General features: G+C 42.6%; 1 protein-coding gene across 4 annotated transcripts in view; it reads right to left on the bottom strand.

Annotated features, from left to right (window-relative positions):
• The window catches only part of dis3l2 (DIS3 like 3'-5' exoribonuclease 2), a 289701-nt gene that overhangs the window by 245425 nt on the left and 29061 nt on the right, over nucleotides 1-15215 (bottom strand). For all 4 annotated transcript variants that reach the window (XM_060834771.1, XM_060834767.1, XM_060834770.1 and 1 more), the window contains 2 exons: nucleotides 13926-13979; nucleotides 6674-6775 (listed from right to left, as the gene is read on the bottom strand). In XM_060834771.1, coding sequence (XP_060690754.1) covers nucleotides 6674-6775; nucleotides 13926-13979 — 156 coding nt within the window. The remainder of the gene's footprint in view (nucleotides 1-6673; nucleotides 6776-13925; nucleotides 13980-15215) is intronic.

Here is a 15215-nt window from a genome sequence, read left to right as displayed (position 1 = left end):
AGTGTTACATAAGCTTAATTGGTCAAGAGTGGAAAATGGAAGGCCAAGGAATGTACTGGAACAGTCAAATCTAGAAGAATCAGGGACATTGAAGAGGGATACCACAGTAGATAAACTGGGACAGCGACCGATCTGGGCAATGTCATGGATTTGGAATTAGGGTATGCAATACTGTGGATAGAAACTTACTTTCAGGGCAAGTCCAATACCATGACTGAGAGGAGTCTTCTTCAGCTCAAGAAAGTTGATATTCAGAACAGAATTAGAACAGTGGTGGGAACAAAAGATCACTCATGCAATACTTTTGATCTTTCTGAAGTTCCTACGCAGTGAAACAATTCCAATAGATTGCAAAGGAAGCAAGCATAACTTCATTATTCAAGAAACAAGAGACAAAATAGGGAAAGTAAAAAATGAGGTCTGCAGATGCTGGAGATCACAGCTGCAAATGTGTTGCTGGTCAAAGCACAGCAGGTTAGGCAGCATCTCAGGAATAGAGAATTCGACGTTTCGAGCATAAGCCCTTCATCAGCGAAGGGCTTATGCTCGAAACGTCGAATTCTCTATTCCTGAGATGCTGCCTAACCTGCTGTGCTTTGACCAGCAACACATTTGCAGACAAAATAGGGAAAGCCAAGGATGCTTTCTCCTAAAACTTCAAGGACTAAGGAAACAATATAAAGACACTGAGTTGAGGTAGGAGATGAGCGATGATCTCAGTGAAAGGCAAAAGAGGTTCAAAGGGCTGAACATTTATGTTCCCAGAAAAGAAGAATGGATCTGGATGGACCATCTAGCATCAACCTAGGCACAGGAAACAATAATGGCAGAAACAACCCTGTCAAACCTGTAAAGTATTCTTTACTAACAATTGGCTAGTATTGCTAAAACTGGGAGAGCTGTCTCACAGACTAACAAAGCTAGAGCCTGACATAGACACACTCACAGAATCATAACATATCTGACATATTCCCAGACACTAGAATCACCAAATATTTCCTATCCCTTCAGACAGGCTCAAAAGCTGTAGTGGCACAGTAGTATACTGTAGGGAGTTGCCCTAAAAGTCCTCAACATTGACTCTGCACACCTCGCATCTCATGGCATCATGTCAAACACAGGCTCAGAAACCTCTTGCTGATGACCATAGAACATAGAACATAGAAAAATACAGCGCAGTACAGGCCCTTCGGCCCTCGATGTTGCGCCGACCGAAGCCTACCTAACCTACACTAGCCCAATAACCTCCATATGCTTATCCAATGCCCGCTTAAATGACCATAAAGAGGGAGAGTCCACCACTGCTACTGGCAGGGCATTCCATGAACTCACAACCCGCTGAGTAAAGAATCTACCCCTAACATCTGTCCTATACCTACCATCCCTTAATTTAAAGCTGTGTCCCCTAGTAACAGCTGACTCCATTAGCGGAAAAAGGTTCTCACTGTCAACCCTATCTAAACCCCTAATCATCTTGTACACCTCTATCAAATCTCCCCTAAACCTTCTTTTCTCCAATGAGAACAGCCCCAAGTGCCTCAGCCTTTCCTCATACGATCTTCCTACCATGCCAGGCAACATCCTGGTAAACCTCCTCTGCACCCCTTCCAATGCCTCCACATCCTTCCTATAGTATGGCGACCAAAACTGCACGCAATACTCCAGATGAGGCCGCACCAGAGTCTTATACAACTGCAACATGACCTCAGGACTCCAGAACTCAATTCCTCTACCAATAAAGCCCAGTACGCCAAATGCCTTCTTCACAGCACTATTTACCTGGGTGGAAACTTTCAGAGATCTGTGTACATGGACACCAAGATTCCTCTGCTCATCCACACTACCAAGTAGCCTACCATTAGCCCAGTAATCCATCTTCTTGTTACTCCTACCAAAGTGAATGACTTCACACTTAGCTACATTGAACTCCATTTGCCACCTTTCTGCCCAGCTCTGCAACTTATATATATCCCGCTGTAACCTGCCACATCCTTCTTCGCTGTCCACAACTCCACCGACTTTTGTATCATCCGCAAACTTGCTCACCCAGCCTTCAAGCCCCTCCTCCAGGTCATTTATATAAATGACAAACAGCAATGGTCCCAAAACAGATCCTTGTGGAACACCGCTAGTAACTGCACTCCAAGATGAACCTTCACCATCAACTACTACCCTCTGTCTCCTTCCAGCCAGCCAATTCCTAATCCAAACCTCTAATGCACCCTCGATGTCATACCTCCGTAATTTTTGTAGTAGCCTACCATGGGGTACCTTATCGAACGCCTTGCTAAAATCCATATACACTACATCTACTGCTTTACCCTCTTCCACTTCCTTGGTCACCTTCTCAAAGAACTCAATAAGGTTTGTGAGGCACGACGTGCCCTTCACAAAACCATGCTGACTATCCTTGATCACATTATTCCTATCCAGGTGTTCATAAATCCTATCCCTTACAATTCTCTCTAAGACTTTGCCCACAACAGAAGTGAGACTCACTGGCCTATAGTTACTAGGGCTATCCCTACTCCCCTTCCTGAACAAGGGGACCACATTCGTTATCCTCCAGTCTTCTGGCACTATTCCTGTAGACAACGACGACATAAAAATCAAGGCCAATGGCTCCGCTATCTCCTCCCTAGCTTCCCAGAGGATCCTAGGATAAATGCCATCAGGCCCGGGGGATTTATCTATTTTCATCCTTTCCAGTATTTCCCAGACCTCTTCCCTACATACCTCAAAGCCATCCATTCTAATCACTTGTGACTCAATATTCACATCAGCAACAATGTCCTGTTCCTTAGTGAATACTGACGAAAAGTATTGATTTAGTGTCTCTCCAATCTCCTCCGCCTACACGCACAACTTCCCTCTACTATCCTTGGCTGGACCGATACCTACCCAGTCATCCTTTTATTCCTGATATACCTATAGAAAGCCTTTGGGTTTTCCCTAATCCTACCAACTAAGGACTTTTCATGGCCCCTTCTCGCTGCTCTTAGCTCTCTCTTTAGATCCTTCCTGACTACCTTATAACTCTCAATCGCCCCAACTGAACCTTCACGCCTCATCTTTACATAGGCCGCCCTCTTCCCTTTCACAAGGGATTCCAATTCCTTATTAAACCACGGCTCCCTCACAAGACCCTTTCCTCCCTGCCTGACTGGTACATACTTATCAAGGACACCCAATAGCTGCTCCTTGAACAATCTCCACATATCATTTGTGTCCTTCCCTTGAAGCCTATTTTTCCAATCCACGCATCCTAAGTCATGCCTCACCGCATCATAATTTCCCTGCCCCCAGCTATAACTCCTGCCCTGCAGTGCACACTTATCCCTCTCCATCACTAGAGTAAAAGTCACCGAGTTGTGGTCACTGTCCCCGAAGTGCTCACCTACCTCCAAGTCTAACACCTGGCCTGGTTCATTAGCTAGAACCAAATCCAGTATAGCCTCACCTCTTGTTGGCCTGTCTACATATTGTGTCAGGAAACCCTCCTGCACACATTGGACAAACACCGACCCATCTAACGAACTCGAGCTATAGCTTTCCCAGTCAATATCTGGGAAGTTAAAGTCCCCCATAACAACCACCCTACTACTTTCACTCTTCTCCTGAATCATCATCGCAATACTTTCCTCTATGTCTCTTGGACTATTAGGAGGCCTGTAGAAAACTCCTAACACGGTGACCTCACCTTTCCTATTCCTAACCTCAGCATAAACTACCTCAGATGGCAAGTCTTCCTCCATCGTCCTTTCCACCGCTGTAATACTATCCTTGACAAGCAATGCCACACCTCCCCCTCTTTTACCCCCACCTCTGACCCTACTAAAACATTTAAACCCTGGAACCTGCAACAGCCATTCCTGTCCCTGTTCCACCCACATCTCTGTAATGGCCACAACATCGAAGTCCCAGGTACCAACCCATGCTGCAAGTTCACCTACCTTATTTCTTATACTTCTGGCATTGAAGTATACACACTTCAAGCCACCTTCCTGTTTACAGGCACCCTCCTTCGAGATCGATGCCACGTTCCTAACCTCCCTACACTCAGGGTCCTGTACCCTAAAGCTACAGTCCAGGTTCCCATGCCCCTGCACTGACCATACACTGTTCTCCCTCAGCTCGTTATTCTGTGATCCTCTACATTGAACAGCACAGAGGGTGGCAAAGATGCAGAATGTATTCTAGGTGGGGGAATTAAATGTCCACAACAGTGGCTTGGCAGCAGCACTAATGATGAGTTGGCCAGGCCCTAAAGAACATTGTTGCTAGACTGGATCTGTGGCAAGTGGTGAGGGAACCAACAAGAGGGAAATATATATTTGGCTTCAGCCTCAATCTGCCAGTTTCAGATGAATCTGTCCATGACAGTGTTGATAAGAGTGACCACTGTACTCTACCATTACCATCATTACCATTTACCTGGTTTAATGAAGAGTGCAGGAGACATTTCTAGCTTACCTACTAAAGAGATGTCAACCTAGTGAATCTACAAAACAGAACTACTTGTATGCCAAACTGCATTTGCAGCAAGCGATAGATAGACTTAAGCAACATACCAACAGATCAGATTTAGATTCTGCAGCCTTACCACATCCAGTCATGAATAGTTGTACACAATGAAACAATCACGAGAGGAGGAAGTGTCACAAATATCCCCATTTCAATGACAGGAAACCTCACCAATACAAAAGATAACACTGAAACATTTGCACCAGTATTCAACCAGAAGTGCCAAGTATATGATCTGTTTTGGTCTCTCCAGTGGTCCTCAGCATCCAGATACAAGTCTTCAGTGATTAAATTCACTCCATGTGCTATCAAGAAATGGTTGGAGGCATTGGATACTGCAAAGACTATGGGTTCAGACAGCATTTTGATAATAGTACTGAAGACTTGTGGTCCAGAATTGACGCACCCCTAAAATTGTCTAGATATGCCATGTGCACAAAACAAAGATAAATACAACCCAGCCAAATAGTGCGCATCAGTCTACCCTCGGTCATCAGTAAAGCGAAGGTGCTTGATAATCACTCAATGACAAGTATGATTGTCCACCGAGGAAATAGTCACTGGTCATGGGATCCTGGAGTCCCTCTCCAACCACCATTCGGCAGATGTTTCTGGGAGGTGTAATTGGTCCTTGGCCTTGAGATCGTTAGAATCACTTTTGCTCGTTTCTTTTCTCTACTTCCTGCTGCTGACGGGTGTTCTTAAAGAATTATATCCCTTCATACAGGAGCTTCCTCCAAGTCATTTTTTTTCTGAATAAGGATCTCCCATATGTTAATATCTATGGTGCATTTCTTGAGGAAAGCCTTTGGGATGTATCGAAATGTTCCCATTGTCCTCTTCACACTCAAGTTTCTTGCTTGCACTGGGTGAACACAATTTGCTTTGGTGGTCAGAACTCAGACACCCGGAGCCCAATGGAGTTGGTTTTGATTGATCATGGCCTTGATGCTAGTGCTGTTAGATGCTTCGAGGATGCTGTTGTCAGTATGCCTGTCCTCCTAGCTGATGCAGAGAATCTGTCTCAGACAGTGTCAATGGTACTTCTTGAGGTGGCATCTATATGCAGTCCAGATTTGGAGCCATAGAGAACTGTTGGAAGGATGACAGCTTTACACACAAGGACCTTGGCATCAGCACAGAAGTCACATCGAAGACCCTCTGAGGGCATTGTTCACAGATTTGATGTGATACTGAAGCTGGGCATCAACGTCAACCTTAGATGAGAGGTAGCTTCCCCAGGTAAGGGAAATGTTGCATTTTTGAGAGGAATTACCTCGAAGTGAAGGAAGGTATCAACAACAGCACTATCAAGCACCTACTAAGCAATAACCTGCTCCATAATGCCCAATTTGGATTCCACTAGGGCCACTCAGTTCCTGACCTCACTATAGCTTTGGTTCAGCATGGGCAAAAGAGCTGAATTTCAAAGGTGAATGAGAATGACTGTCCTTGATACCAAGGAGCTCTGGAAAAGTTAGACTCAATAGGAATCAAAGGCCCAAGCTCCAATGGTTGGCATTCAACTTGCAATAGATACAAATCATCACGCATGGAACCAGAGAAGAAAAACCAGAAAAGCAATCAGTTTGCTTACAACTCCAAGACTGAATCCCTCACTGTCTGACACACAGTGCCTGATTGAAGGACTGGTGCTAAAAGCCACAAACCTATCTCTGCTCCCAATATTCATATGCACATTCCATCCCACCAACCTGTGGTCTGAGTGCCAGGTTGATCCTGGGTCTTTGGTGGGTTCATTTCCATCACTGCTCCCACTGATGCAGCCTGCAATAAAATTCTACCAGTCTGAGGGCAGCAGTTTTGATGGATAGAATTTCCACACCCCCTCTGGGGTACTTGATTCTGGTGAAGACATGTTGCTGTCCACTGAAGCGCTTGATAAGTATTTAAAAATATTGGCCTTTTCCAAAGACAGGTATGCAGAGATTAGATTAGATTAGATTAGATTACTTACAGTGTGGATCCTATCAGCTCTCCAGTCAAGACCCAGTCAACTAGATTAAATTCCACCCTGCACAAGCACCTAATTGCTACTAAGGACTTCCAGATATTCGGAATTGTTATTGGTAGGTTTAGGGGTGAAGAGATAAAGATATTTCTTTTTCATTTTAGATCTGAAACTTACCTTCCACTTCTCTTTAGGCAGGAGTTTTACCACCACTATGTCACCATTCAAGGCTCTATTTCGGGAAATGACACCATTGATAAAAATATCTCTGTTTCCATCCTGAAAGGAAGAATATTAAAGGAATTAATGACAAAAGCAATAAAATCAAGACATTTTCAAAGAACATTAGATTAGTATTAGAGAACTAGGTTACACAAAAACAATATCAAGTTATATAGGGGCAGATAATGTATGGCCATAACCACTAGTCAGTTGACAATGCACATCTGTGTACATTTAATCTAATTTAGACAGTTGTGTCAGGGTTTTTCCTAAATCTGAAGCAGCATCATGCCATTAAAAAAAAACAACAGGCACCCCAAATCACTTTCGATAAAAAACAGAATTATCCCAAGCCAATGGAATAGAGAACACTTCAGACAAAGAAGGAAGAACACTAACTGATGAAAGTAATTCACCATTCTGTCATTTCTCAGTTACAACCGATTAGAAAACACAATATATCTGGGTCTGTAAACAATTCTGGAGCACAGTTGAGCTGAACCACTCATCATTCCCTTGATATCATGAAAAAGACATGAAACTTATTCCAAGTAGCTGCTTTACATGAGGGAAAGTTAAGCCAAGTGGATTGAACTTTACCTTGCTTTGCTGCTCCTAACCAATCAGGGAGTAACACAAGAAAGACAGAAATACCAATGTTCATATTCACTGGGAGGATCAAATGTAAAATCACAACTTTCTGCCTGATGAGTTTGCAGTACTGACGAGGCCAGTTTCCCCATTATCCTTACAAAGAAAGAGTTTACTCAAATACAAGAACTCTACATAATGGGAAAATGTAATTTCATATATACACAGAATAATCCAGCCACCAAATAATACATTTATACTCATAAAGTCAATGGATATAAATTCTTGTTAATTCAAGGGATGTGACCTTTACAACTCAGCGCGCATTTATTGCCCATCCCTAAACGCTCTGAAAAAGGTTACGATATTTAGAATATTTACGATATTTATTCCCTACAGTATGGAAATAAGCCCTTGGGCCCAACAAGTCCACACCAACCCTCCGAAGAATAACCCACCCTGACCCATTCCCTTATTTCTCTACATTTCCCCTGACTAGTGCACCTAACACCATGGGCAATTTAGCATGACTAATCCACCTAACCCGCACATCTTTGGATTGTGGAAGGAAACTGGAACACCCAAAGGAAACCCACACAGACATGGGGAGAATGTGCAAACTCCACACAGACAGTCGCCCGAGGCTGGAATTGAATCGGGGTCCCTGGCGCTGTGAGGCTGCAGTGCTAACCACTGAGCCACCATGCCACCCCATGAGCTACCTTATCGAACTGCAGTTAATTTGGTGTATGTGCACCCACAAAGCTGTAAGGGCAGGAGTTCCAAAATTTAGACTCCAAATCAGTGAAGTAATAGTGATTATATTTCCCACTCACTGAGCTGACATGGAAATAATCCTATGGCACTTTAAGAGATGCTACACCTGCCCAATTACAACGGACTTTTTAATCATCCCTTTCAAGCTGAACACAATTCACATGTACTTCTTTCAAGAAAGTATTCTGCTGCATAGTTTCCCTGACATTTTTTTATTCTTTCATGGGATGTGGGCAAGACTAGCAAAGTCAGTACTTGTTGCAAATCACTAATTGCCCTTGAACAGAGTGGCTTGTTAAGCAATTTCAGAGCACAGTTAAGGGTCAATCACATTGTTGCGAGTCTCGGAGTCATATGTAGGCCAGATAAAGTTGGTAGATTTCCTTCCCATAAAATAATTAGTGAACCAGTTGGGTTTTTACAACAATCACTACTGACACCATTACTGGCAAGCCTTATAATGTCAAAACTTTTGTTATTTGAATTTAAATTCCACTAGGTGTCACGTTGGCATTTGAACCCAAGCCTCTGCAGCATCAGCTTGGGCATCTGGACTACTAGTCCACTAACATTATGGCTATGCCACCAACTCCCCTTACCATTATACTACCATCTCCCCATGGTATAGTGGAGAGACCAACTGTAGATTGGGTGACCTTTATGCATGAAGTCTCTATTCAGTCCAGAAGCTGTACATAAGCATATTGTCACTTAGCATGTTAATTCTCAATTCTGTTACCACAATGATGTTTCAGTCCTTTACCTGCTGTTCCAATTAAATTCAGCCAAAGCTCCATAAACAACATATCATCTTCCTAACTGACATCTACAGTCTGCGGAACTAAACAATTTTAGATCATCATCTCTATTTCCACTGTTTTTTGCTGGCTTGGTTTCTATCACATCTTTTGTCTTCCTTCATTTTGCATTTGGACACCTGCTGTTCAGTCATTCACACCTTATTTGCTCACATCTTTGTTTCTGCACTTTATCCATTCCCACAAAACAATTTGCTATTTAATCTTTTCTACCTTCGATCTAATCACAAACCTGCTCTTTGTTCTTCCTCCCCCTCTCATTTCATTTTTTCAAAACATATGACATTTCTCTCTTTCCCATATTTTGATGAAGGGTCAGCACCAGCCTGGAACAATAGCTCTGTTTCTCATCAAACAGGTTGCCTAACTTGCATGTACTTCCAGCTTTTGCTGTATCTTATTTGCACGTAAAGCCATACTTAAAGTGATGAATGGCTGCACATAATTGAGAAAGGTAACACAATCAACATATAGACTCAGAGTCATAGAGATGCACAGCATGGAAACAGACCTTTCGGTCCAACATGTCCACGCTGACCAGATATCCCAACCCAACCTAGTCCCACCTGTCAGCATCCGGCCAATATCCCTCCAAAACCTTCCTATTCATATACCCATCCAAAACGTCGAATCTCCTGCTCCTTAGATGCTGCCTGACCTGCTGCGCTTTTCCAGCAACACATTTTCAGCTCTGATCTCCAGCATCTGCAGACCTCACTTTCTCCTCGAAGATTTTAACCTACTGCGAATCCTCTTGCAAGGATGCCTTCCTTGAAGAAGCTCTCTTCCTCCCTCTACAAGGATTTCAGTCAGTCCCTCTCTCACTGCACCCCCCAGGTCATCTCCTCTGCACAGAAGCTCTTCAGCCACGTTCTCTCTGCCCCCACCCCATTATGGCCTATCACCCTCACTTGACCTCCTTCCACCTATCACATCTCCATCGCCCCTCCCCCAAGTCCCTCCTCCCTACCTTTTATCTTAGCCTGCTTGGCACACTCTCCTCATTCCTAAAGAAGGGCTTATGCCCAAAACGTCGAATCTTCTACTCCTTGGATGCTGCCTGACCTGCTGCCCTTTTCCAGCAACACATTTTCAGCACCCATCCAAATTACTTTTAAATGTTGCAATTGTACTAGCCTCCACAACTTTCTCTGGCAGCCCATTCCATACACATACCACTCTCTGCGTGAAAATGTTGCCCCTTAGGTCTCTTTTATATATCTTTCCTCTCTCACCCTAAACCTATGCCCTCTAGTTCGGAATTCCCCCACACCAGAGAAGAGACTTTGTCTATTTATCATATCCATGCCCCTCAATTTTATAAACGTCTATAAGGTCACCCCTCAGCCTCCGACACTCCAGGGAAAATAGCCCCAGCCTGTTCAGCCTCTCCCTATAGCTCAAATCCTCCAACTCTGGCAACATCCTTGTAAATCTTTTCTGGACCCTTTCAAATTTCACAACATCTTTCCGAAAGGAAGGAGACCAGAATTGCACGCAATATTCCAACAGTGGCTTAACCAATGTCCTGTACAGCCGCAAAATGCCTCCCAATTCCTGTACTCAATATTCTGACCGACAATGCATTCATTATCCTATCTACCTGCGACTCCACTTCCAAGGAGTTATGAACCTGTATTCCAAGGTCTCTTTGTTCAGCAACACTCCCTAGGACCTTACCATTAAGTGTATAACTCCTGCTAAGACTTGCTTTCCCAAAATGCAGCAGCTCACATTTATTTAAATTAAACTCCATCTGCCACTTCTCAGCCCTTTGGCCCATCTGATCAAGATCCTGTTGTAATCAGAGGTAACCTTCTTCGCTGTCCACTACACCTCCAATTCTGGTGTCATATGCAAACATACTAACTGTACCTCTTATGCTCACACCCAAATCACTTATATAAATGACGAATCTTAGTGGACCCAGCACCGATCCTTGTGGCACTCCACTGGTCACAAGCCTCCAGTCTGAAATTGGGAGGCATCTTGCAGCTATACAGGACATTGGTTAAGCCACCCTCTGTCTTCTATCTTTGAGCCAGTTCTGTATCCAAAAAGCTAGTTCTCTCCGTATTCCGTGAGATCTAACCTTGCCAAATAGTCTCCCATGGGGAACCTTGTCAAACGTCTTACTGATGTCCATATAGGTCACGTCTACTGCTCTGTCCTCATCAATTCTCTTTGTTACTTCTTCAAAAACCTCAATCAAGTTTGTGAGACATGATTTCCCAAGCACAAAGCCATGCTGACTATCCCTTGTCAGCTCCTTGCCTTTCCAAATACATGTACATCCTATCCCTCAGGATTCCCTCCAACAACTTGCCCACCACCGACATCAGGCTCACTGGTCAATAGTTCCCTGGCTTGTCCTTGCCACCCTTCTTAAACAGAGGCATCACGTTAGCCAACCTCCATTTTTCCAGCACCTCACCTTTGACTATCGATGATACAAATATCTCAGCAAGAGTTAATGGGCCCAGCAATCACTTCCCTAGCTTCCCATAGAGTTCTAGGGTACACCTGATCAGGTCCTGGGGATTTATCCACTTTTATACATTTCAAGGTATCCAGCACTTTCTCCTTTGTAATATGGACATTTTTCAAGATGCCACCATCTATTTCCTACATTCTATGTCATCCATGTCCTTTTCCACAGTAAATACTGATGCAAAATACTCATTTAGTATCTCCCCTATCTCCTGCGGCTCCACACAAAGGTTGTCTTACCAAACTTTGAGGGGCCCCATTCTCTCCCTAGCTACCCTTTTGTCCTTAATGTAAAAACCCAATGGACTCTCCTTAATTCTATTTGCCAAAGCTATCTCATGTCCCCGTTTTGCCCTCCTGATTTCCCTCTTAAGTATATTCCTACTGCCTTTATACTCTTCTAAGGATTCACTCAATCTATCCTGTCTATCCCTTCTTTTTCTTAACCAAACTCTTAATTTCTTTAGTCATCCAGTATTCCCTATACTACCAGCCTTTCCTTTCACCCTAACAGGAATATACTTTCTTTGGACTCTCGTTATCTCATGTGTGAAGGCTTCACATTTTCCAGCTGACCTTTTACAAGCGAACATCCGCCCCCAGTCAGCTTTTGAAAGTTCTTGCCTAATACCGTCAAAATTGGCCTTTCTCCAATTTAGAACTACACCTTTTAGATCTGGTCTATCCTTTTCCATCACTATTTTGAATCTAATAGAATTATGGTCACTGGCTCCATAGTGCTCCCCCACTGACACCTCAGTCACCTGCCGTGCCTTATTTCCCAAGAGTAGGTCACGTTTTGCACCTTCTCTAGTATGTACATCCACATACTGAATCAGAAAATGTTCTTGTACAGACTTAACAAATTCCTCTCCATCTAAACCCTTAACACTATAGCAGCCCCAGTCTATGTTTGAAAAGTTAAAATCCCCTGCTATAACCACCCTATTATTCTTACAGACAGCTGAGATCTCCTTACAAATTTGTTTCTCAATTTCCCTCTGATTATGGGGTCTATAATACAATCCCAAGAATGTGATAATCCCTTTCTTATTTCTCAGTTCCACCCAAATAACTTCCAGAAATATCCTCCCTCAGTACAGCTGTAATGCTATCCCTTATCAGAAACTCCACTCCCCCTCCTCTCTTGTTTCCCTTTCTGTCCTTCCCGTAGCATTTCTTTCCTGGAACATTAGGCTGCCAGTCCTGTCCATCCCTGAGCCATGTTTCTGTAATTGCTATGATATCCCAGACCCATGTTCCCAACCATGCTCCGAGTTCATCTGCCTGCCCTGTTAGACACCTTGCATTGAAAGAAATACAGATGAACGAATCAGTCCTACCTTATTTTCTGCTTTGTCCCTGCCTGCCGTGTCTGTTTGACTCACTTCTGTTCTCAACTGTACAAGTCTCAGGTTGATCTCTTTCCTCACTATCGCCCTATCACAACCAATGGCATTTATTCCAGATATAATCTGCAATAACCTGTAAACTCTCCTTAAACTCCCACATCTGACAAGAAAAGCATATCACACTACTAAAAGCCATTTTTGCTCCTTCACAATCAACAGACCCAGAAAATAATACCATCTTATTCCTCTCCAAAACACTGCTCCAGATTAAATTAACAGATGACGTTTATTTTAAGTTTAATCAAAAGACATATCTGAAAAGCATATAATCAAGAAATAACCCACTTTACTCATTACTGCAGACTTTCTTAGGCCACACTTAAAACTATTCACTTATCTGTTTCTGTGCTATGACCTTGTCCAAACAGGTTCCTCCAAGCTCAGTTGTGAATTTCACTTTGTTAATTTTCCCAGACACACTCTGATGTCCAATGATACATGATTTCAAACAGCAAAGGCAGTAACTGTGCAGGTTCGCTGTGATGTCAGTTTCTTTTTCTTTCTCTCTCTCTCTCTCTCTCTCCCTCCCCTGCACGGACCTCACCATGTGCTTCCTTTGTCTGTATCTCTCTCTTTTTAAAACTGCTGTTGTTTTTACATTTTTTTTCTCCAAAGTTCCAAAACAATGGAACAGCATATCAAACAGTAATTGCTGCTCCTGGATTTTGAGGAAATCACCTCCAACACCTAAAATACCTCAAAAAAAAGGAGCAGCTGTTACAGCCAGAATTTGTTTCTGTCTTCCACCTTGGATTACCCAGAATCTTATGTAAACAAGTACTTAAAAAAAAGATTTACTGATTTCATAGAAATGAATGGAAAATGCCCAGTGATTGCAGTAAAGGATATTAGTTTACATTTATCTGGAAGGCAATCCACAGCAAACTGTGCAGAACCTTCCTTGCTGCTTTGCTTTCTTTGGTGAACATTGCGTAGTGCAATTACCAAACAGCATCATTTATGCAACGCTACAAAGGAAACCAAATTTTACTTCAATCTCGTGCGTATACTACTAGAAACAAAGTATTTAACACACCATATCTGAAACAACAGACTGCATTAAACTGCAAGAGGAACAAAGTACTGTGCCAAAATTAACTTTAACTTATATTTACTTACAGGGGAAGGAACAAAAGCCTCCTGGTAATTTTTCGGATTTATTCTCAGTGGGCCCTGTAAATGCCAATTAATAAAGTGAAGATTTTAATTTTTCAAACCATTAAATATGGAATAGTTTTTTTTTAAAACATTCATTGCTCAACACAATTTATTCATTTTATTGTTAACCAGTAATTCAGCATGGATGACAATTATAGTTTTTAACAATATATAAAAGCAATTAAAGAATGTATAAATGTTGGAAATTAAAAATTGTTCACATTAAATGGTTACCACAATAACACTCTCCCTTTCATTAGTCATTCAACATTACTGTATTTCATCAGTTGTAAAGCACATAGTAATGGTCCTGTGATCATGTAAAGCATAATATAAATGCAAAACACACTATAGTCTGTGGTGTATAATAACATAAATATTGTTAATTATTCTCTAACAAAGGAAGGTTCTCCATCAAACCAAATAGCAGCTCTCGAAAGGTTTCTTTTTATTCATTCATGAGACGTGGGCCTGGCTGTTGGGCCAGCATTTACTTCAAAACCCTATTGGCCCTCAGAAGGTGGTGGTGAACTGCTCCTATCGATTTGGTGTTGGGCAACTACAATGCTCTTAAGGAGAGAATTCCAGGACTTTGACCCAGTGGCACTGATGGAAAAGTGATAGATTTTAGACTTGAGTGTGGTTTAGAAGGGAGCTAGTAGGTGTTGGTATTCCCATGTATTTTCTGCCCTTATTCTTAATGATGGTAGTGGTCATGGATTTCCCTTCCCTCTCCCTTTCCGAGATGACCACTAAATGCTGTCTAAGCATTTAGTGAGTTATTGAAATGAATCTTATACATGATACGCACTACATTGATGGTGGAGTGAGTGAATGCTTGTGGATGTGGTACCAATCAAGTGGAAAGCTTTGTCTTGGATGGCGCAAGCCTCTTGAATACTGTTGGAGCTACGCTCATCCAGGAACATGGAGAGTATTTCATCACATTGCTGACTTGTGTATTGTAGAGAGTGAACAGGCTTTTGGGAATCAAGAAGTGAATTACTTTGAACAGGATTCTCAGTTTTTGACCTGCTATTCTGGCCACAATATGTATGTGGCTAGTCCAACTCAGTTTCTGGTCAATGGCAACCTGAGGATGTTGACAATGGGGGATTTGATTATGGTAATGCCACTAAATGTCAAAGAATGATAGTTAAAGTCTCTTTTAATTGGAGATGGTCATTGACTAGCACTAGTGTAGCTTGGATATTACTTGCCACTCGTCAACCCAAGCCCGAATATTGCTAC

This window comes from Hemiscyllium ocellatum, chromosome 13 (genome assembly GCF_020745735.1).
Source record: "Hemiscyllium ocellatum isolate sHemOce1 chromosome 13, sHemOce1.pat.X.cur, whole genome shotgun sequence".
Lineage (NCBI taxonomy): Eukaryota > Metazoa > Chordata > Chondrichthyes > Orectolobiformes > Hemiscylliidae > Hemiscyllium > Hemiscyllium ocellatum.
The sequence above is the reverse complement of the archived record's forward strand: the minus strand, read 5'-3'. Positions and strand labels throughout refer to the sequence as shown.